Source organism: Penicillium malachiteum, assembly GCF_028827825.1.
Source record: "Penicillium malachiteum strain IBT 17515 chromosome Unknown utg000002l:1.0-8849297.0:1.0-8852440.0, whole genome shotgun sequence".
NCBI classification, from domain to species: Eukaryota; Fungi; Ascomycota; class Eurotiomycetes; order Eurotiales; family Aspergillaceae; genus Penicillium; species Penicillium malachiteum.
In genome coordinates, this window is record NW_026643095.1 from 4,227,667 (window position 1) to 4,250,503 (window position 22,837).

The 22,837-nt window shown below is 45.3% G+C and overlaps 10 protein-coding genes across 10 annotated transcripts; 6 read left to right on the forward strand and 4 right to left on the reverse strand.

Moving 5' to 3' along the window:
• Nucleotides 1-208: 208 nt before the first annotated feature.
• N7483_004618 (cytochrome P450) lies at nucleotides 209-1,999 on the forward strand (the record flags this gene model as incomplete). The annotated part of the gene is made up of 3 exons (XM_057088055.1): nucleotides 209-587; nucleotides 649-1,451; nucleotides 1,505-1,999. 3 exons carry the CDS (start codon nucleotides 209-211, stop codon nucleotides 1,997-1,999), a joined length of 1,677 nt encoding a protein of 558 aa, XP_056947884.1.
• Nucleotides 2,000-2,104: 105 nt separating this feature from the next.
• Nucleotides 2,105-2,359, reverse strand: N7483_004619 (uncharacterized protein; the record flags this gene model as incomplete). Its single annotated transcript, XM_057088056.1, has 1 exon — nucleotides 2,105-2,359. The coding sequence occupies one exon, from the start codon at nucleotides 2,357-2,359 to the stop codon at nucleotides 2,105-2,107; it is 255 nt and encodes an 84-aa protein (XP_056947885.1).
• Nucleotides 2,360-4,115: 1,756 nt separating this feature from the next.
• N7483_004620 (uncharacterized protein) lies at nucleotides 4,116-4,613 on the forward strand (the record flags this gene model as incomplete). Its single annotated transcript, XM_057088057.1, has 1 exon — nucleotides 4,116-4,613. The coding sequence occupies one exon, from the start codon at nucleotides 4,116-4,118 to the stop codon at nucleotides 4,611-4,613; it is 498 nt and encodes a 165-aa protein (XP_056947886.1).
• A 694-nt stretch (nucleotides 4,614-5,307) lies between these two features.
• On the forward strand, nucleotides 5,308-5,998 carry N7483_004621 (uncharacterized protein; the record flags this gene model as incomplete). The annotated part of the gene is made up of 2 exons (XM_057088058.1): nucleotides 5,308-5,376; nucleotides 5,564-5,998. 2 exons carry the CDS (start codon nucleotides 5,308-5,310, stop codon nucleotides 5,996-5,998), a joined length of 504 nt encoding a protein of 167 aa, XP_056947887.1.
• A 1,040-nt stretch (nucleotides 5,999-7,038) lies between these two features.
• N7483_004622 (Zn(II)2Cys6 transcription factor domain-containing protein) lies at nucleotides 7,039-8,584 on the forward strand (the record flags this gene model as incomplete). The annotated part of the gene is made up of 4 exons (XM_057088059.1): nucleotides 7,039-7,095; nucleotides 7,151-7,627; nucleotides 7,686-7,820; nucleotides 7,886-8,584. 4 exons carry the CDS (start codon nucleotides 7,039-7,041, stop codon nucleotides 8,582-8,584), a joined length of 1,368 nt encoding a protein of 455 aa, XP_056947888.1.
• Nucleotides 8,585-8,745: 161 nt separating this feature from the next.
• On the reverse strand, nucleotides 8,746-9,915 carry N7483_004623 (alpha/beta-hydrolase; the record flags this gene model as incomplete). Its single annotated transcript, XM_057088060.1, has 1 exon — nucleotides 8,746-9,915. One exon carries the CDS (start codon nucleotides 9,913-9,915, stop codon nucleotides 8,746-8,748), a length of 1,170 nt encoding a protein of 389 aa, XP_056947889.1.
• Nucleotides 9,916-11,903: 1,988 nt separating this feature from the next.
• On the forward strand, nucleotides 11,904-15,316 carry N7483_004624 (ankyrin; the record flags this gene model as incomplete). The annotated part of the gene is made up of 8 exons (XM_057088061.1): nucleotides 11,904-12,031; nucleotides 12,143-12,291; nucleotides 12,344-12,478; nucleotides 12,547-13,075; nucleotides 13,159-13,860; nucleotides 13,932-14,754; nucleotides 14,807-14,984; nucleotides 15,054-15,316. The coding sequence occupies 8 exons, from the start codon at nucleotides 11,904-11,906 to the stop codon at nucleotides 15,314-15,316; spliced, it is 2,907 nt and encodes a 968-aa protein (XP_056947890.1).
• A 2,220-nt stretch (nucleotides 15,317-17,536) lies between these two features.
• On the forward strand, nucleotides 17,537-18,606 carry N7483_004625 (sulfotransferase family protein; the record flags this gene model as incomplete). The annotated part of the gene is made up of 4 exons (XM_057088062.1): nucleotides 17,537-17,616; nucleotides 17,685-17,880; nucleotides 17,963-18,264; nucleotides 18,327-18,606. The coding sequence occupies 4 exons, from the start codon at nucleotides 17,537-17,539 to the stop codon at nucleotides 18,604-18,606; spliced, it is 858 nt and encodes a 285-aa protein (XP_056947891.1).
• A 936-nt stretch (nucleotides 18,607-19,542) lies between these two features.
• Nucleotides 19,543-20,397, reverse strand: N7483_004626 (J-type chaperone JAC1; the record flags this gene model as incomplete). Its single annotated transcript, XM_057088063.1, has 1 exon — nucleotides 19,543-20,397. One exon carries the CDS (start codon nucleotides 20,395-20,397, stop codon nucleotides 19,543-19,545), a length of 855 nt encoding a protein of 284 aa, XP_056947892.1.
• A 288-nt stretch (nucleotides 20,398-20,685) lies between these two features.
• Nucleotides 20,686-22,505, reverse strand: N7483_004627 (putative pre-mRNA splicing factor; the record flags this gene model as incomplete). Its single annotated transcript, XM_057088064.1, has 3 exons — nucleotides 20,686-22,199; nucleotides 22,255-22,288; nucleotides 22,464-22,505. 3 exons carry the CDS (start codon nucleotides 22,503-22,505, stop codon nucleotides 20,686-20,688), a joined length of 1,590 nt encoding a protein of 529 aa, XP_056947893.1.
• Between the last annotated feature and the right edge of the window lie 332 nt (nucleotides 22,506-22,837).

Sequence of the window (22,837 nt, forward strand, 5' to 3'; positions counted from 1 at the left end):
GGGAATATTAACAATGCAAATTTGATGAAGCAGTTCAACACCTGGGAAATTTCTCAACTGATTCCTTATCAATCCTCCAGGGCTGTGACAGGTACTAGTGGCGTAAACTAGTATAAATGAGCGCCCTCGCGCACTAGGACTCGCGAATCTCCCACTCCAAATCCATTTCCTCCATGTACATCTGACCTCACATATGCACCTGTTCAAAATGGTCCTCCAAGTCCTGGCCATACTGGCCCTCACATACCTAGTATGGAGTCTAGTTGCCATGGAAATAAACTACCGTCGCGCATCAACCATGGGAATTCCTCGAATCCGATTGTGCATAGACGGCGGTAACCTGCTATGGCAGTTCTCCCAGTCCTATGTCTGGTGCTTACTTGATCTGCTGGGCCTTGAGCTCGGTAACTTCCGTTATTCTCGAAGGGGATGGGCAACCTACGATAAGGCTAAGACGCATATTCGTCATGGCCCTGCTTGGGCTTTGGTTACCCCGCGTCGGATATACGTTTACGTTGTTGATTCTAAGGCTATCAATGATATTTTTCAGAGACGGTCGGATTTTCTCCGACCAACTGAGGCATACAGTATGTTGAAACCTCAAGTGATAATTTTCATGGGCTAACCATTATCGGTGCATTCATGTAGAGATTCTTGAGGTTTATGGTCCTTGTATCTCAACTGCCTCCCCAGAGAACTGGCCTCGTCACCGCAAAGTGATGGCAACTCCGTTCAATGAGAATGCCATGTCATTTTTGTGGGATGAAAGTATCAAGCAATCAGAGCAGATGGTGAAGACTTGGACCTCTTCAAAAACTGGCCAGATTAAAAGTGTCGCTAAGGACACACGAACAGTCTCTTTGAATGTCATCGCTGCTATTGGGTTCCGAAAATCATACCCCTTCCGAAGCGCCAATGAACCCCAAGAGGAAGATTCTCAGGATCCAACCAACTATCGTGATGCTCTGCAAATAGTGCTGGATCATTGCATTATGTTGATGGTCATTCCACGAAAGTGGCTCTCCCTTCCCTTTGCACCTAGTTCCTGGCATAAGGTTGCCAAAGCATCTAAAGGGTTTCAACAGCATATGACGCGCATGTTGAACGAGGAAGTCAAAGCTCTAAATGAAGGGAAAGCCGGATCAGGCAGTATGATGACATCCTTCGTGCGTGCTATGGATCTCAATCAGAAAACAGGCGCGGAAATCAAAGGACAGGATACGCCTATGAAAGGATTGACGGTGGATGAGATCTTTGGCAATATCTTTGTGATCAATTTCGCTGGTCATGATACTACAGCTAATACGCTGGCCTTTGCGATAATGCTTTTATCGGCGTATCCAGATATCCAATCTTGGATTACAGAAGAATTGCGTCAAATCACACCGGAAGAGATGCAAGGCTCTTACGCAGAGCTCTTCCCAAAGCTTAAACGCTGTCAAGCTATCCTTGTATGTTGGACTTTGTTCCTGAATCAACTTTTTCCCGCTAACATTACACTCAGCATGAAACACTCCGTGTCTTTGCCCCTGTTAATGTCCTTCAAAAGAAAGTCGACGATCAACCACAGTCATTGCAAATTGGCGAGAAAACTGTAATCTTCCCACCAAAGACATACGTATTCGCCAATATTGCAGCTGCGCACGCCTATCCCGAATACTGGGATGAACCCGAAAAATGGAACCCATCACGCTGGATTAAGCCCTCTGGAAATGGAGATCTCATAGATGAAAGCCTCATAACACCTGCACGATGCACATATTTCCCCTGGGCTGAGGGTCCACAGAATTGTCCGGGTAACAAGTTCTCGCAGGTGGAGTTTGTAGCTGTTATGGCGCGACTACTTCGAGATCATCGTATCTCTGCTGTTCCAAATCCTGGTGAGACGAATGAACAGCTTCGAACGAGGATTTTGGCGGTTGCACATGATGTCGATATGCAGTTACTCGTGCGGATGAAAGATCCGGATCGGGTTCGATTGGCTTGTCGGCGTATATAGAGATGGAGGAATGGCGACAAATGCACGTTTGTATGATCGCTCCTCTAGAAATGCGATGGGATATCTATACAGCATCCAATTCAAGATATAGGTTCCGTCAAGTGATTAGATGGACTTCATAAGCCCATTGGAAAAATTTTCCTTAGTCCGCTTGCCGTGCTTTGCATGGGTATATGACTCCAATGGAGATCCAAAGAAAAGACGTGCACTTTTCACTCCGCCGCCATCTTGTGCAAGTCTGAGTTCTCGCTCTCGGGCTAAAACTCGTTTGATGTGTGATTTGCTTTGACGTCTGGATTGTTCCTCGGCGCGGATTTCTTCTTTGCTTTTGTTGGTGAAGATCAACTTGAGCCAAAGCATTTTGTATTTTTAGAGCTTAAGTTCAACGGGGGATAGTCTTTTCTTCTGTGATAAGGTCAATATCGAATCGCTTTTTACCTCGGTCAAGTAATAAGACTTACTTCAAGCAGGTGCTTGTCAATGACAAAGATTGTCTGGCATCCAACTTCGCAACTTGTAGGCCAAGAGTGCTCAGTCCACGCCCAAAGCCTTGTGACGAAATTTCAACCTGTAGGCTTGGCACCTTGGCCTGGAACCTGGTATGATGCATTCCAGAAATCTCACGTATGAATGCCTTGATCACGAGAGGGCGGCAGTGCCCAGTTGTTACTGTGTAGAGCCGAAAAAAGGGAAAACGCTGCGCAGGACGAATGGGGCTCATAGTGTTCATTCTCATTCTCATTCTCAATTGGGTCAACTTGCAATGTTGAGTGGGGCTGGAACCTTAATTATTCTGCCAAGTAAAGTCCGCTCAACTGACTCAACTGACCGCCTGCTATATATGTCTTGGTTATTTTTACGCTGTGACTGGTTCACCAAGTGCCCAGGTGGGTATCATAATTCGGTATTTCATTGGTTGAGTATAACCATAAATTAGAATTCTATACAACTTCCAAGGCTATATATATAAACACTGGCAGAACCTTGGAATGATGGAAGGTACTAGTACCTTTGGTGGGAAAGAAAGTTAATAAAGTTGACAAGAAAAATATAAAAAGAAATCCAGCAAGGTCAGGGATCGAACCCAAGACCTTCAAAATCAGGAATGCATGAATAGCCTCAACAGCCTCACTTGATACATCCATCCCCATCACATAATCCTTTCCATCTCCCTCAATTATTTTTCTTTTGAGAATCTGAAAGATGAAATAGAAAGAAAAAGAGTAGAAATATAATGGGTAAGAAAATAAAAATTTGAAGAAGATAATGATACCCGAGCCGTAGCTAGATCCCGCCCACCCGCTAGTATTTTCTCTGCCACCGAAAAAGGGCCCGGCACACCTCAATTTCAGTGCCTTTGTCCCCGGCGTCTGGGTCGCCGACCGCTCTAAGCCGCTTAGCCAAGCAGGGCAGAGATGTTACCTGGGGAGCCTTTTACTCAAATTTAAGGGAGCATTCATTCATGACTAGTCAAGATCATACACCAACATAGATAAAAAGCCCTGATTCAAGGCCATGGCAATCTGTTCCAACTCCCTTCATCCTTGATCTGAGTCCTTCATCTTCTTCATTCGTTCTCCTCTTCATCCTTCTACTTCTTCTACTCTTCGTGCACCATCTACTCAAGTATCATCCACTACATATTTGACTGTGCCAATAATTGAATCATGTTCCACCAAGGCGAAGATAGCACTATCACGTGTCCATGGGGCACTTCAAATTTACCTGCGGAATACGAAATACTGGTATGGACTTTTTATTCTCAGGATACAAATGAATTATCACTAACTTCAAATTAGAGAAGACGGAATTCCCATTCAGCCGAGAATATCGAACAGCAACGCTCACGCCTTATTCAGGAACACCTAGATTCTGACTGGATGCCTCCTGGACACTAATTTCGAATGCGAGCCCTTCCGCAACATCCGGAAGGATATATCAACACTGTCCTCCGTCCTTGGCGATCTGAAAAAATTACGCAAGTTGGCTACCCGAGTGGACTCTGATATCTGCTCACCGTTGCTTCTACGTACATTCTACATCTCGGAGAAGGCCGCCAGGGCAGCTGATGATGCGCAACTAGCAAAGTGGGTTGGCATGGATGAGCTTTTCGCCGATGAAGCATACTCAAGGGGCATGCCTAGACGACTCGGAGCTGTTCAACTACGGTGACCACTGGGAGAAGATGTTTGAACTACTCCCAGAACTTGCAGATCCTCGCTTTAGTGAGGATAAAAGTATCAGGCCCAAATTCACTCCTCTTGATTCAGAAATCAGTTTGCTCCGTCATGCACGAACATCATGCAAAGAGGCTATACGACAAGAGAAAATCCTAAACCCTGAAGATTGGCATGAAAATCCACATAAAGTGATTTACAGGACATTTTCTGATCTCCACTATGTGTGTACTGCAAATTATGTTATCATTAATGACCGAGAAGCCTTTGAGACAGGGCATGCCCGTATTGTCTACGTTGATAGCAGACAGAATATTGTGCGCGAAGCCCGCTTCGAGGTTGTCCTGGGGTCCTTCGAGGAGACCATGCTGGACTGGTTCGATATCACTCTAACGCAGTGGCTGTGGGAGGACAGCGAGGTGGGAGAGAAATATTGACTGGATGGAGAATTTGCGCAGAAGATCTATCAACTTACTGCGGACGACTTGGAAGGGATTGGTGGCTAGACTCGGCTTAGATGACTTCAAATGTTTTTCTACTTGCTGGTTATGTTTTTTCAACCCTAAAAATGGAGATAATCTGGCTTAATTCCTTCATATTTACCGGTAAATACTATCCACATAGTGAACTAGGGACTGACTTTTTACCCAACTCTATAGTACTATCAGTACTAAGTGCACATTTGTGATCTCACTCTAAATAGGAAATAAGATATGATGCCGTGTTAGCGATCATATATTGATATTACCTGTCTACCGTGGGTCTAATTGATCGAACCTTGTGGAATGGCCCCATCAATGGATGGCTTCTGAAGGACTACATTCTGAGTGGGAATGAAAGACAGTCAATATTCATACACCCGTGGACAGTTATTAGAGTGATAGTACTTGGTATTCAAGTTGTCACGGGACCTTCATATGTTGAGCCTCAGATGTTGTGTGCTGACTTACTACATATTCTCATTCTCCACTTCTCACTCCTCCATCTCTCACATTGCTAACCTCACGCTGCCTCATATTGCTGGTCTCACACTGTTGGCCTCACCTCACTAGTCTGAGATCCCCTCATCCAAGATCAGTCTACCGTAGGCTCTCGCCCTATTACAAACTCAACATTTTCAAAGATTCCATCATGTCCTCCCATGCCCAGGACGTCCAATACTATCCCCCGGGTAGTCTGTTCGCTGAAAAATATCTACTTGTAAGATACATTTTTGTCATGAACATGAAGTCAGCCTCACTGATATCTGAAATAGACAAAATGGAATCACAATTCCTCTGAAAGTTCTCATGAGCAGCGCTCACGCCTTGTTCGGGAATATTTGGATTCTGATGTGGTTCCTAAGTCTTCTCGCATGCTGCAGGATTGTCCCCAACCCCTTCCATAGGATATTGACGCCATCCTTCGTCCCTGGCGATCGGAAGTAATTCGCGAAGCGGCTATCAGGTTGAATACTTTGAAGGTATCTCCGATCCTTCGCACTCACTATGACCCAGATCAAGCTGCAAGAGGAGCCGATGATCGCCAGATAGCAGGATGGCTTCAGTTGGATAAGGATTCCGCAGATTCCATGGACAACAAGTGGACATATCTGAACGACTCAGAACTATTCAACTTTGGCGACCACTGGGAAAGAATTTTTGAGCTCGTACCTGAACTGACTTACCTTACTTTCAGTGAGGATGAAACAATCCGGCCAAAATTCCCTCAGCGTAATTCCGAGATAAGTTATCTACAGGATACACTTCGTTATTTCAAAGAGAATCTCGAAGCTTGGAAAGATAAAACCCCGAAGAATGGCGCAAGAATCCGCATCAAATGATTTACAGGGCAGCAGCTGACCTCCACATGACATGCGCTGCTAGCCTGCTTATTATAGTTGATCGCGAGGCCTTTAAAACCAGATGTGCACGCATTGTCTTCGTTGATAATAGGCGGAACATCGTGCGCTAAACTCGCTTCCCAATCTGTCGCGAGCTTTTTGAACAGATTATCGTGGATTGGATGAATCTCTCTGTGACGGATTGGCTGTGGGAGGATAGCCGGATTGGAGATAAGTATCGAGTTGATGGGGAGTTTGAGGAGTTTGGGGAGGCTATTTATGAGCTGACTGTGGAAGATTGGAAAGATCCAAGCCCTGAGAATCGACCAGGAAGTCGTTAATCTTGGAAACTTCAAGTTTGTTCTGTGACCCTCCAAATTGAATGGCGACTAACGATTTCGCTGGCGTTACTTGTTATGAGGTTTTAATTTCAATTTGACAAGCACTTGAGTTTATTTTATGCAAGCAGCTTCAATTTTAACTAGGCTGGCCCATTATTTACAATTCATACTTCATTTGTTAAAACTTTCTCTACAGTATTAGATTATTGCAAACTATTCAATTTCTCCGTAATTCGTATACTTCACACTTACAACCCCCCTATCATTGATCCACCACCACCAAAAATATCCACAACTCAGGACCCAAATATGCACCCGTACATATGTACACATGATACATTGATACACCTGAATTATTGAACTACGACAGAAAAGGAAGAATGCTGCGCCTGGTGGGGCATTTGGGAATGATTGTTGTCCTTAATTGGCTACTCTACTGAGGGGGCCGCCCCCTCATTCTCTCGCTCTTGGAGCTTCGACATCACTCCATCGCTCGTTCTGTACTGTTACCTTGAATTCGATACGGCCTTGTCTTGTTAAATTGAGCTATTTTAATCGACAATAAAAAGGATTGAGGCATCCAGCCTCGGGTATCCACGTTGTCCTCTTCCTGGTGGGTACGAGGCCCTCCTGTGACATAAACGCCACAAAGGAACCCGCTTCTTCAGCATTACTGTATTCAGTATAAAGTTGCGGAAGATGCCAGGCGTTCCCAAGAGTAAAGGATGTGACGCATGTCGGAAGTCGAAAAAGAAGGTTCGTATTTATCTGATACTTTCTCACTGGGCGCCTTGGCTGAAAACCAGAGTAGTGTGACGAGCTCCAACCATGCACGCGATGTGTCAAGCGAGGCGTTGTTTGTCTAGGAAGTGGTCAACAGCGCTACAGGTTTAAGTCCTTGGACATGACACCAGCAACGAGTCAGAAGAGCAAGTCCGTTGTCCCCACTCAACAGGGGTCTCCGCTCCACATTTTCCAGGTGCCCAATGATACTCTCACATTGTCATTCATCAACACTCTTGAAATTCGGGACTTGCGCTATGACATCTCATGCTATGGGCCTTTCCTGAAGGATTTGCCCCGCAGATTTGGGTCTAGTCCTGTTCTAGATGCTGCAGGTACAGCACTGGTGGCTTCGTATCCCTATTTCAAAAACGATGATATCCCTCGGCCTGTCCTAGCGCGGTTTGTGAAGGCACTTAAGGTGCTTAGAGAATGTTTGAGTGATCCAGCTCAGGCTCACTCTCCTAATACGCTTTCTGCTATCTATCTCATTTCTATCTGCCAGGTAATCTTCTCCCGCGGAATGTATCAAGAGTGTATTTCACTGACAAAGATAACAACAGGGCTGGATTGGAAATCATGAGAAGCAGCGAACGAGTCATTCGGAGGCTCTTGTGCATCTATTAAAATTTGTAGACCTAAGCCAATGTCAAGAAGGGTTTGCAAGACAGCTCATTGTCACTTTATGTCCACCTGTGGTACGTAATAGCCAAGCATATCACCCTCACATATGCCCACATTAATACACTAACACAATGCATAGATTCTGGGAGGCATACAAGATCCTAAAATCCAAATGCCCAAATCTTTCTGGGAACAAGTTCTGGCCCTGCTGGAACAAAACCCTCCACCTGCCCAACATAGTGCAATCCCACGCCCAAAAACAAACCTCATGGCACTCTCAATGTTCCCGGAGTATATCCATTACCCGCATCGCCATCTCGCCGGAATGAACTCCGCATACACAGTACTCCAAGACGACAATCACAGAATGCGGGAATTTTTGAATCATAAACTACTACGATCACTGCCACAATTTCATCAATCCCGGTACCGAGCTGCTTTTACTGTGATATCCGCTTTGGCCCTTTTATTGAATACACTTCTCCGAGCATGCGATCCCACTGATATACTACTGCTGGAAGAATCGAAATTTTTCCGTCAGTATATTATTAAGGGTGCCGAGCTGGCATATCCTGATCGTCCTTTTGGAGCGACACATGTTCAGTTCTGTTTGGTTATTGCTTTGGCTGATTGCGCTGATCATCCGCAGGATATGGCTCGCATCGAGGCTCTTCTCATGGACTATCAGACGGATTTTAAAGCAACAGGATGGATGAACTGTGCTGCGTGGTTAAGAAGGCTTTTCGAGAACCATCGTTTGTATGGTGGTCTTGTACCATTTGACTTGGATATAGACACCTCTGATCTGGGGGTTCCTGGTTGTTGCGCTATGATGTGAGGTGTTGACGCTTCCTATAATGAAATGACTTTTCCTTCTCTTATTTTAGAACACGGTGTTAAAAATTTCATATGGCTTCAATTTTCACTTTGAATATCCGACTCGACTTTTTCATATCAGCTAAACCATACCATGTAACCACCGAGTAATTCAAATTCACTTCACAGCTTAAGAGCAAATTTCACAGCTGAATCAATCATTTCTTCCTGTTCCTTCGTCCATCCGAGAGGTCTGCCGATGGCATAGATGTCGTGTGGGAGATTAGGAACCTCCAAATACTCAATTTGATTTCCAGAGATGGAGCGCATCCGATCCACAAACCCTTTCACGGTGTCACAAAGTACCTCAGCACCGCCAGCTTGAGCAAAAATTGGCACTGGCGTTTCGAAGGGATGGAGTCCTGGCGAGAGGTAAGGGTCATCTAATCGCACGACATCCGGTGGTGCTACTGCTCGGGCACCCCATGCAGCCATTGGTCCACCACAATAATCTGTTTTCTGGTTCCGATGTTCTTCAACAGCTTGGGAGTCACCTTCGAAGCTGTACTCGACGGAGGGTGAGAATAGTAGGCATGCTTTGGGTGGTGGGAGGTCAGCAAAGTCGGTGTTAATGATTTCTTTCGAAGCGAGATAGCGTATCAAAGCCATTGCGATCGTCGCGCCTGAAGAGTCGCCTGTCAGTATGATTCGCGATGGTGAAATCTCCAGCTCTTTCACTAGGTAGTGGTATGCGGTTATTGCGTCTTGCATGGGTCCTGGGTAAGTAACCGGGTTCTTGCCTCCAGACAGACGATATTGTACCCAAAGTGAACGAGTCCCAGCGCCGAGTTTCTGGTTGACCATATTAGCAACGAAGCCTGAGTCCCCTGGTCGTCCATCTAGCCATAGGAATGAGCCGGAGTGAAAGGATAAAACGATCAGACTGTCGTCTTTCAGTTCGGCGCTCGTAGGTGTTGGTGCTGGATACCATGTCGCTCCAATCCTATCTGGCTCCACAAGCCCTCTTGCAAAGCCACCAAGATATGATCCGTCCGGGGCGGGGCTCAGAATAACCCACTGATCGCTTATCGGACCCGCTTCTAAACTCAGCGATTGACTGAAGCCGAGCTCGGTGACAACACCAAAGAGGATTTTCAATAGTCGGACTCGAAGCGCTTGGGAATATGTCCATTGGGGGCTCTGTCGACACGAGGTGGGGATGTAGTAAGCTGCGTAGAAAAACGAGGAGAACAGGACCCGGAATACTGATACAAATGCCCAGAGAATGAGCCCTGGCTGTCGAGTTTGCCAGCCATGGGGTATGGCATCATCTTCTGCATAAATCCGAGTCATACCGGCAGTTTCAAATGCACGTGACCTTTATGTAGAGGCTCGGACGAGAGGTGAAGTTATTGGGACGGGAATGTAGGTGACAGCTTTTAAATGTTCATACAAACAGATGATTGGCGATTCTGGCCTCAGGCAACAAGCATAGACGACCCACATGTGACATATAATTGGGTGATCAGTTGATCCAACACTAAGCCTTATTTAGACTAGCCTGTTACTACTAAAAATATCCTTAGACAATAAACAGAGACATAGAATGGACATCTGGATATAGTTCCTTTCAAGTCAGTGAATCATAGAGATTAGTATGAATTTGTATATAGAAATGTGCATTGACAGATTCAAAAACGTTCTGAAATTAACCACTACAGAGATCCACGTGCCAGTAGTAAAAAAAGGTGGCCTGTTCCACGCTCAAATACATATGCATGCACATTATAACAAATAGCAAAAACGATAAATATGATCACCCAGGTGTCCATCACTGGATTAAACTGCTCCTGATGAATCCAAATTATTATCAAAATCATTCTTATCAACTCTATTCCTACCTAGATACACTGTACCTCTAGCCATGGATATTTCTCATGTGCTGTGTAAGGTTATCCTTACGATTGAAGACCATATCAGTCTTGAAAGGGACATGGATAAGCACCAGGGGAGAAATGAACATTTTTAAGATGACGCATCAATGAGGATTCTTGTTTGAATGATCCAGGATAATCACAACCATCCCATTCGCATAGTAAAGGTTGAGCTTGTGGACGATCATGTGGTCTATAAACATACATAATAAGATCATTACCATATTTTGAAGGTGTCAAAGGGGTTCAGGAATACATACTGCTGGAGCTTCCTGATCCTCTTATTTTGGGCTAGAAGATAAGTCTGAGACTGGGCTCTGGGAGCCAGAGGGTAGACTTCATTATTGTAGGTATTCTCCCTGTGGTCCGCTTGACCTGAGGAGTGACCGGTGGGCGAGTTGCAATTATGATGCAAGAAAAAATCTGCTTTGGTCTCAAGAAAATAATTCAGACTGGGATTTGGAGGGGGATGGCTGACGCTGGCCGACATAGTGTTGACAGCGTTTGTCGGAGAGAGTGATAATAGTTGGTTTCATCATCTTCCCAATTAAGGTTGATATTAGACCCACTACGATTAGCCAGTTTAAAAGGGAAAGCAAGGAAAATAGTAGATTTTCAGCGGCTGTGGAACAATATCCGATAGGTTTTTAGGGAGATAACCTTGGAAGGGACTGGGTTTAGAAGAATTTGAATTCTTAGGCTAGGTAGTATGTCGAGCTTGGAGAACAAGGTCATTTAAATGTTTAAAGTCAATCGGGATTGAATACCAGGGTGGTCTCCATTGTATTGTTGATCTCAGATCTGGATGTACTATCTAGGGGTTGTGAGAAAGGCTTGATCATAAGAAAATGGAGGGAGTTTGGCAGTCAACAAATCAGGGTCTTCGATTTAAGGGAACTAAAAAAGGAATTTGAACTAACTGATTAAGTCCTGGGTGTGAGAGGACTTCAAGTTGGGAGTTGACATCTCTCAAGTCATCTCCAGGGCTCGCGTATCTCCGCTATGCACATGCATGACCACGCAAACCTTCTACCCATAGATCGTTGCTGTGAATCTTAATATCATGGGGAACCTTGAGAATAGGCCAATGAGGGCATTTTATTTGGAGGGAAAGCTGGGAATAAACCAATAAAAGTGATCCATTTTGGATTTGGGAACTTGGAATCTAGTCAATAACAGATTGCTCATAGCTAGGCGCCTAACTGTGTAGCACATTGACAAGTAAGCCCCGCAGTTGCCCAGGTGCATATGTGTGAGGAGTCAGACACCTCGGCATCTTCCATTTCAAAACTGATTGATCTTCTTTGGAGATTTTTCTATGGAAGGCGTCATCAAGTCTGGGGAATATTTGGCCCAATTTTCCTCATAACCATCAGACCTTTTTTTTTGCCAAACTCACGATTCACGATGACTCCAGAGTATACTCCAAGCTGGGATGTTTACAAGTCCGAGATTGAAAGGTTATATATTCACGAGAACAAGACACGTGAGGAAGTGATGGGTTTCATGACAACTAAATACTGTTGGAACAAAAGGTAAGTTCAAGTTTTAGATCCGGTCTTGGGTTCTCGACTTACAGCGATATAGCCGGACACAGTACTCCAGGAAGTTCAAGAGTGGGGACTCAGAAAACATTCTGAGCCCAGAGACGACCAATGGATTGCCTGGCAAGTCGGTAAACGGGAGCGAGAAGACAAGGAAAGCGAGGTCTTCGTCAATGGGATCCAGATTCATCCTGCAAAGATTGCCAAATCGAGGTACAGAAAGGGCTTCTTGACTGAATATTCACGATATGGTAAGCTTCATCTTTTTGACATCATGAGAATGTGAAAATGAATAATTTCCAGGCCCTTCTCCAAGTACTCCGGAAGGCTATGTTGTGGCTACACCCGCACCACCTGGTATACATGTTTTATGGACTCGGAGTGATTCTCTTCCATGGATACGATTCACACGTTTATTTGAACTTTCACAAAATAATGGTAAGTGATTGTTGAATCTTACATGGATTTTCCATGGGCTTAAGCTAAAGGCTCTGTCGAACTTTCAGATATCTCCCCGTCTTCTCCTGCCTTTCTCACTTTAAACTCGTCGCACAATTCAGTTGCCGCTCGCGTTAACTTCGGATTAATGCAACACTTAAGCACTATCGTACCATGGAATAAACTCCAATACTCTCCAAATATGTACAGTGCTTCCCGTACATCGGCCGCTCTGAGTATCCTCATGCCAGAAAATGAGCCTGGTCAACACGAGACCCTGTCAGCAGATCTGAGTACTTCAGGAGCAGAGAGTTGGGAGAGTATGAGTGTGACGCTCTTCCTCATCTCAAATCATCTGACTTCGTGGACTCCGGCGGATTTCTCTAATGGGATTGAACGAGATGACAAACTAGTCTTGCAAATCCTCAGAGACACTGGCTGGGATAATTTAAAGCATCTCAAGATTCTGATTTCAAGTCGCGAACCAACTGCCCAGGCTATGACGGAAAAAGTGTTTTCCTCTGCACTAAGACAGGGCAATTTCGACATGGTCCAAAAAATGCTTCAGTCTGGGATGAACCCAAATGGGCTGATTGAGTACATGCTAGGATATGTGAATGACACCTTTTTTATATCTCAGCAAATGGTGGAAGGCCTCGGGATATCGATCTTCTGATCAGTCATGGCGCCGACGTGAACTTTTCTGTCAACGATGACGGTAAAACTGCTCTATTTTATGCCATCTTCGAAATGAATGAGCCTGCCATTCAGATACTTCTGGCTCACGGTGCCCTAGTGACAATGGCTTGCGCTGAGCGTATTGCTTTTTCAGACTCGGATTTTTATAAGGAGAACCCTCTCCTTGGAGATATCATAGACATCTATCTTGATCAAGATGTGAGGAAACAAAGGGACAATACAACGACTGTTGAAATCGCGGTGAGGTATAGCAATGTGCCCCTCGTTGAGAGATTCATTACCAAGGGGGCTCATTTGAATGGGCGGTTGCATTTCATCTCCTCGCGATCCGAATATGAAACTAGCTTACTAGGCTCTGCGGTCGAAAAAGGAAATATTGAAATAGTAGGACTTTTGCTTCCTCTTTCCGCTCATGAAGATCCATCGCTGCTTTCACGACGCTATATGTCTCCATTAGCTCTCGCGGCTAAAAATGGTCTCATTGATATCTGTGAACTTTTGCTCAACTCAGGTGCTGACATTCGAGCTGCTGATGAGGGTCAAAAGACGCTGCTTGAGCTTGCGGTTCTGAATAACAATCTTGCTCTTTGCCAATTGTTAATTAACCATGGTGCCAAAGTTGACCGAGTGCCATGTAAAATTCAACATTGCCCCTCGGCACTTATGATTGCCGTTCAGCGAAGGTTCGTGGATATTTTCGATCTTTTTATCGGCTCAAATGCTCGACTGGATGACTTTTTCACATGAAGCCAAGTACTATTCTTGCAGCGGCTGTTGAAGTTGGAGATGAAACGATATTAACCAGACTATTAAATTCTGGAGCAAGACCTCCCGGACTCGAGATTAACAAAATTGGAAATTTACAAACTGCTCTCTTTTTGCAGATCAATGGAACTCTTCCAAGACTCCTGGATCACTTTGGTCCCGGACTCCTTTCCGCTGCCATTTCCGATCAAGATGATGATTTAGCATGGTTCCTACTTGAGAGAAATGCTGACAAGAAAGGAAAAATAACAGATCCACATGAGAGAACACCTCTGTGGGCCGCCCTTCAGGTTGACAGCTTGGGCTTTGCACTGAACCTCCTTTCGCGCGGTTCCAAAGCTACGGATGATGCCCTCGCAGAAGCTATAAAAAACAATCGCGATCACCTTCTTCCGCCATTGCTCTCAGGGTTCACGGGAAGTGCCCCGACGGCAGCTTCAGCCGCGGTGTTGAAAGGCTCAATTACTGGTTTGGAGTTACTCCGAGAAGCAAATATCGACCTGAAAGGAGCGCCTCGAATGTCTCATCATTCATGGGATATAAAAGGTATTGACAGCACACAGCATTCTCATCTCGAGTCAGTTCTTGAGATAGCGGCTTGGAAAGCTGATGACTGGATTTTCAAATATCTTCTTGAATGGGCCTCCTCAGCTCAGATGGACTGGAGTCCAGCCTCTGTAGGTCGTGCTCTGATAATAGCAATCTTTAAGAAGAAGAACGACCATATATTTGAGTTGATGCAGCTCGAATTAGACTTGAACTGCGATATCACCGTGACCAGTGATCATTCACTCCCATTCGATGAGTCAGACGTTGAAGATTCTCGTGCATATACCCCCCCTTCAAGCTGCTGTAAAAACACAGCAAGTATCGGTCGTCCGCGACCTACTACTCTTGAAGGGAGCAAATGTCAATTACTTGGGAGAAGGTTCAACAAGGCGGACACCATTGCAGCATGCTGTCGAGCTTGGAAACATGGAGATTGTCAACCTTCTTCTAGAGCGCGGCGCCGATATCAATGCTCCAGCTGCTGAAAACGGAGGTGCAACTGCTTTACAGATTGCGGCCATTCAAGGCTTCATTGGAATTGCATGACGGATGATTGATCTAGGTGCAGACATTAATCAAGAAGGTGCGTGGGTAAATGGACGTACGGCTTTGATGGGCGCCGCAGAACATGGTCGGATTGGTATGTTGCAAATGCTTTTAGACGAAGGAGCACTCGTCGTGGGTGAATTTGAATCTGAACATGACTTTTGGGAAGCGGTTGGTCTTGCAGAGGACCGAGGGCATTATGCCGCAGCTAGACTCTTGAAATCATTCAAGGAATCTGTTGAGCTGGGCGCTTTGGAGCAGGATAGCATGTCAGGCTAGATTTGTACACCACGAAATTGATCACCTTCCAGGTTACACTGGCAGGTTCTTGAAACATTGAACTTTTTCTACTGCTAAAGCCATATTAGTAGGTACCAAGGCACACATCGTAGTCATTAGCTTGGATTCACAGGGCGGGAGTCGATCCAGGAGGACGCAGGGGAGAGGATACACCGAAAGCTCAAGACTTTTCGAGAACCGATAAAAGACAAAAGAAAAACCACGAAGACGAAGAAAGTGTACATATCCTCAAAAAAAAATAAAAAGCCCCCCCCAAAAAAACGAAAAGAAAAAGAAAAAAAAAAGACAATCGTCAGCTCCAGGATTCGAACCTAGGCTCCCGAAGGAAGTAGATACCAGATGATTCGCTAAAGATGAGTTAGTTGAGAGTTTTACTAGTGAAGTGTAGTGAAGTGGGGTACGAACAGTCTACCGCGTTAACCACTCCGCCAAACTGACTTGGTATGACGAATTATGATTTATTGCATTATCAACCTACACCCTGTATCCACTTTGATCACCTTCGTCCATCAGACTCCATCAGACTTCTTCCTCTCTTTTTCCTTAGTCTTTCCTTCTATATTTATCATGTATGATGATAAGACTATATTTTGAATATCCCTGGCTATCTTTCATGCTCCATACAACCCTCGTTATCCTCATTGGTCCCCTCAAAAAGGCTTCGTTTAACAGTTACATAATGAGTTTTACTCAACACCCTATTGTCTCTAGTCATTTCCTACTTATTCTTGTCTCAAAATATAATCTAATACAAAAAATTAGCCAGCGTCACTCCAGATTAAAGAGAGATAGATTAAAGAGAGAAGTTGTTCCAATAACTGAGTATTCGCCATCATGGGGAATAATGGCGAATCGATTAATGCGCGCTAAATCACCTCCTGTGATCATATTGGCTAGCTAGAGTTATGTCATGTTGTTTGATTAAGCTTAATGGAACTGAAACCAATCTAACCTTGCAACCTGAGATTACTAGTAGTATATCTTTTTTGTTGATGGAAAAATGTTGCTAAGTGTTCGCCCCCAACACAGCACGCGTCATGTGAATTTGAAGTTTACTACTACTAGTAATAGTAGTTCTGCTGTCATATTACCCTCGTCATATTTATGGCCCAACCCTGTGGACGTTCTCGGGCAGATGCGATAAACTAAAAGTGAAGCACCTGGAGGTAACCAGAAGCATTTCTAGTGTCGTGAGGTCGTACCTGAATGGTCTTAGCATTCATAGAATAATTTCAAAATCAGAAGTTTTCATTGGGCCACGATAAATGAGCCTGAATCTGCATTTGGTGCAGCTCAGACTAGATTCATCAATTTACACTAGACGCCTTACGGTTAGCTTATAAATTCATATCTTTTTCGCACGGATACTACCTAGGTATTCGGATACTGTCAGTCCAATCGAGGCGGTCGACACAGTAACTACTAACTAGTCTCCAATAGTTCCACCTTTATACTGGGATCCGGACGAAAGTATCATATTCGCTTTTTTCTTGAAATTCGTATTTGGTCTCCTTGCCGGGTAGGAATCTAAATAAAGATAATTTTTCTCCTCCAGGCCTGCTAGTAATTACCCTTTGCTGCTTCCAAGTTCGCATTCGGAAAGGTCCTGTAAGACTGTGTGTTGTCCCACAGATACGTAAACTAAACTAAGCTATGTGGGCTTAATTTAATTTATCAATTATCTTCTCAGCCTCACAGGGCTTAAGACACCTCGTATATACGGAGTAGGCGGACCCGCCAAGACCCTATCATTCAGCGTCCTATTGGTGCAAAGAGCTTCAAGTTTTGGACCCCGATTAGAGCTTACTTTAAGCGGGCCTTGAACCCTTTATTTGTACGCCTTAGCTGATAGCCTCAGAATAGGTCAGACACATCTCGTATATAGATTGGTCACATCGGCAATGAAGGCCGCCACAGATTATGAATAGAGTTTCGCTGCTCTGTACGTATCAGGGAAATGATCAGAGAGAACGTACTCATGGGGACTGGTCTGACCCCTAAATAACTTCATACTAGTGGCACATTTGGAAATTGGGCTCAAGAATTTAAATCATGACGCTGCCTGGGAGTATAAATAACGTGAATGCTTGTCCATGTCTCTATTCAGATTAAACCTCATACATCCGATTTCCTCTGCTCTGGCACATCTCTATCTAATTTCTTCACATCTTGAGCGAAGAATCACCAATTGACATCAAAATGCCTCGAGAAGTTGATTTATTGCCATCGCCCACCGAGGGTACCCGGAAGGTCAAGGTTGTCGTCGCCAGTCCGAGTCGGTGAGTTCGCAGATCCCTTATGTCATAATAATTGATATACTAGTAGCTAAATTGTCCCTGGGTATCAGATCAGGTACCCTTGGTCTGTATACGGCGATGCAGATTCTAGGTTATAACACATATCACATTTATGAATGCGCCATGATAAACGGTCTAGACCATCTCAAGATATTCAACGAAGGAATGACCGCGCAGCACAATCGACTTTCCGGAATCAAACGATTCGATAAAGATGATTTTGACAAATGGATGGCGAAATATGATGTAAGTGGACTTGACATCTGCTAATGGAACCTGGCATTCAATCGATACTACGAGTAACTATTCTTACACCTTTCGTGAATAGTGTATTGTTGAGATCCCCAGCTACATGGGCACAGATTTCCTTGAGGCCTATGCCCAAGATCCGGACGTGAAATTCATTCTCACAGAGAGAGATCCCCGAAAGTGGGCTCGCTCCGTGAACAATACAGCGGGACAAGTAGTTCGCGCAGCGAACAAGTTTCCCTTGAATATTCTGAAGCACTTCGAGTCTACCTTGTACCACTTCTTTGGTATGAATACCCTGGTCTACCGTATCCTGTCTGCAGGTACACAAATAGGCGACAAGGACAATGAGAAGGAGCTTGTCAAGTTTTATGAAAACTAGTAAGTTCTTGATTCAATTTTACGTGAATCATTATTTAAAAAACTAAATATCAACTTTACAGCATGAAAATGGCCAAAGCAACCATCCCAGCCGACCGGCTGTGTCTCATTAATCTGGACAAAGATACGCTGGACTGGGAAACCATTTGTCCTTTCCTCGATGTTTCTATTCCCAAGGAGGATTATCCCGGCCGTAACGAGCCCGAGAAGTTTGAGGCCATGGTGAAAGGATTCATGGATCCAATTGTTAGGACTGCGATGTTCAGATTGGGGGCCACAATTGTTGGAGTATTGGGTATAGGATGGGCGGCTGTTCAGTATGGGCCATCATTTTTTGCATAATATACAATAGGTCTGGCACAAGATAAATCATTGTATATAGTAATATATTAACAGTCCTGGAGCATATCTACTCAAGTGCTGGACCTGGGAAGCTTGTATGGTAGCCTAAATTTACCCTGCCTAGTACGACTGTTCTTCAAACTTTATTTCAGTAAGATGCCCACCTAGCAGGTAAAGTAGGTAGGAGGTAAGATAGCACTAAAAGTGGTATAATAGAGAGTATTTTTGGAATAAGGAGCCGACTATGGAGAGGAAGGCATTTGGCCAATTGACGTGCAAGATACATGAGGTGAAGATATATAAAAATTGAAAGCCAAATGAGTGCTTGTCCTTATTTTCAAATAAGGATTATTGCGTCATACCAGTCAGTTTGGCGGAGTGGTTAACGCGGTAGACTGTTCGTACCCCACTTCGCTATATTTCACTAGTAAAACTCTCAACTAACTCATCTTTAGCGAATCATCTGGTATCTACTTCCTTCGGGAGCCTAGGTTCGAATCCTGGAGCTGACGATTCTTTTTTTTCCCCTTCCCCCCCCCCCCGTTTTTTCCTTATGTTTTGGAGGAGATGCCCTTTTTGCTTTTCCTTTCTTTCTTCCAATTCTTTCGTGTTTTATTGGGTGCAAAGATTTTTCGGCTGTCACTCCGGATATCGATATGAGAAATGTTGATACTTGGTCCCGAGGTCGTGGATCGCATCTCAGATGTTTACTACTAGTACTTTAACCAGAGGATAGGAGGATGAAGAAAGGCATGAATATTACAGCAGTTGGTCATAGAATTAGCTGCGGATTATGAAATCCACATTCAATTTTCTTTTCTTTTCTTTTGGAGATCTTGGAACTCAGATCAGAAGAGAGAGTTTCAATGTGTGGAGGTCTATAAGTACATATAATTCACATCGTACAATTCATGATAAAACATCGGGTCATGCATATCAACTGCTATGCGCAAGCCGAATGTCCGTATTTCCTGGCTGCCATTCGCGTAGTCCCTCGCCAACACTGTACCAGAACCGCAACCGAATGCATTCCTTCCGCGCAGCCTCAACCTCCCCGCTGTCAATCGCATCTCCCAGAAGCTGAACGCACGCCTGGATACGCTCACCATTCTCCTTCATCAGCGAGTTAATCTCTTCCTCTGCCTCCGGAGAAGCCCCGACCTCTTCAATCGTTTCCTGTACCTCCATAACTTCCATCAAGGTATCCGCATCGAGAGCATGATTCGTCGCAGCATCTTCGGCAGTAACGTCAATGTCATGCCACTCTCGTAGAAGATATTGGGCCCGTTGAAGAGGGTCTAACAGGGTGCGATACGCTTCGTTGATCCGTGCTGATAACCCCTCAGCGTGCTGCTTTAAGTCACCAGCAGCGTATTTATCGGGATGAACCAGGCTCTGATGTTGCAGAAACTCTCGACGAAGATCAGCGGTTGAGATCTTGAAACTTGAGGCTGGTGGTGGGCCGGCAGGAATTGTCCGAGGGAAGATCGTGTAGTGGTTTGTGATATCAGGCGCGCCTGCAATACCGGGCTCCTTGTTCTCGGTATTCGGTTTGGAAGCGCTCTTCGTTGAGGAGAAGTGACGGTTTATTGAGGGAATCCCAGTGGATAAGGTCTGGGCTGTCAGGGTGCCTCTCGGAGTTTGGGTTGGTTCCATCCGAGAGTTGAATGCGCACACATTGTTAGGGCCTTTGGAGTTTAGGGTGGACCGAGTTGAGGATGTGAAGGATCGAGCTGTTACTGAACAGCGCATGCTCTTTGTGAGAACTGAGGGTCGGATTGCCTGTGCCATTGTGGAATCTTATACGCGCAAACCGTCGCAAACCGTCGCGGGGATTCCAAAGTTTACTCGGGTCCGCATACATATTTGTGGCCGATATAGAGGCCTTACGTCATCCCCGCACACGTGATATTCCCTGTTTGAATAGAGTGTTTGATCCTACATTGCCAGATAGAAGAGGTATGTTTGATGACTTTTGATTGCATTATATATCACAGGTATGCCAGATGCAGACACTGAGCTAGTAGTATTGTGAGAGTGCTAGCAGTGTGAGGACCACTAGCAATACATTTCCTCCATTTATTCAATACCCCAGAGCTTCACAGTACGATCATGACCACAGCTAGCAATCCACTTAGCATCATCACTGATATCTGTGCTGAGAACGTTTCCTGCATGTCCACTCAGTGACTTGACCAAGGACCAGTCATCAGCACTGAAGATATTCACATTCTTGTCGAATCCACTGGACACAAAGAATGTGCCAGACTTCTTAGGTTCGACCTGCGCACTGGAGGTAGTCATGGTCTCACTGTCACTCGGCTTCGGAGAGGCCCCGTCAATATCCATCTGACCATTTGTATTATTTGTAGAAGGCAGATAAGAGGCCGACTCTGACCCCTTGTACCATCGAAGATCGGACACCACACTCTTGTGGGCACCGATTCCGCCTGTATTGCGGACCTGTCGCAGGTCCCAGCATTTAACCCATCCGTCGCCGGACCCTGAGAGCACTCGGTATCCATCAACGCCCCAATCCATGCCGTAGATCTCACGGATGTGTCCCTCCAGAATCATGACGGTTCGTCCTGTCCGGACATCCCAGATACGGCCAATACTATCCAGTCCACCACTTGCGAGAAGAGAGCCATCGTTGTTGAAAGCTACAGTGTAAACCTCTCGAGAATGGCCCTCCTGTAAAAGAAGTTCTGTTGTTGTTTCGACGTCCCATAAGCGCCAAGTGGTATCAAAGGAGGCCGATGCTGCGTATCGTCCTGATGGGTGAAATTCTGTTCGACACACACGGCCTGAGTGTCCAGCCAGAGTTGCCAATGGCTTCTCTTGGTCAAGTGACCATAGATTAATGTCTCCTTCACCACCTCCAGAAATTAAGTTCACCGTAGACGACGAGGCATTAGACTGAGGTAATGTCGCACCCGGGAACCATGCAAGACCACCAACTCTGTCGGTGTGTCCTTTGAACTTCGCCTTTTCCTCCAAATTGGGAACCGAAAGTAGTTTGATACCTCCGCTCCAATTTCCGGCCGCAATTGTCTGTCCATCTGGTGCGAAACGACAGATACTCACAGGTCGATCGCCCGCAATTTGTGATCCATACAAATCAAACCCTTGAAGCTTTTCTTTGACCGCTTTGCGATGTTTCACATGGGTTCGAAGTGGAATTGTTGATTCTTCCTTGAGTCGCGCAACACGGGCCTTGGCTCTCGGTAAAGAGAACCGGGCAATGTTCTTCCGGGCTTCGAGTAAACTGTTTGTCCCTTCTGTGTAGAACTCTTCTTGTTGCTCAACCTCCTCCTCGGGCTCTTCCATTTCAATATCTTCGCCTCCTCCCTGGCGCTCCGAGATATCGGTCAAAAGCTCTCGCAATCGATCTCTCCGGTCGCCAGGTCCTTCGCCGAAGAGTGTAATGGGCTCACCGAGCTCTCGTAATCGTGCGCGTACTTTGGTATCATCCGTCGGTACTGCCATCGCGGCCGCTCTGCGTTTGCGCTCGAATTGGGAATAGATGGCGGATGCGCGCTCGGCGGGGATGCCCGCTGCAGAGGATGGGATATCATAGTCTTGATCGGTGGCTGGATGTGCGGTCAGTAGGGTATCAGGACAATCGCTGAGGGAGAGGTGACCTACGAATATTGGCGAGGTCAATTCCCATATCCATGTCCTACATAAATGCAGGTTAGTCTGGTTCTCGGGCAAGCTTGCAATATATTAATTTGCGCCATGGAGACTCCAACTAAATGGTGCTCTTATAAGTGCAAGGAAGCGCGACAATGGCGGCCAAAGAGAGCAGCTTGAACAGCTTCATTGACTGAAGTTGAGGGGAAGCTCAGGCTTACCTCTGCCTCCTCAACATAGGCTTGTCGAGCAGGGTGCATCATATTGGCGACTAAGAAGCTTGCGCTTCTTGACAAGACGTGGGGAGCGGAGTCTTTTGGGGTTTGGAGCAAGAAGTTGTCGAAGGTAGAAGTTCGCGGGTGGCAGAACTGATAAGCCTACGATAGAGATTTATCCGTCTTTGTCTCCGCCAACGAACTATACTGCTATTGCGAGTCTATACAACATGAGTCTGGGATTATGGTGGGGTTTTCTTGTTAAATGGTTCTTGGATGCTGTAATTGAAGGAACCTATACACCATACATATTGGTTACCCAACTCAACAAAATACTAGTAAACACAATATTGAGGCTGGAGTGGGAATAAGTTGGGATT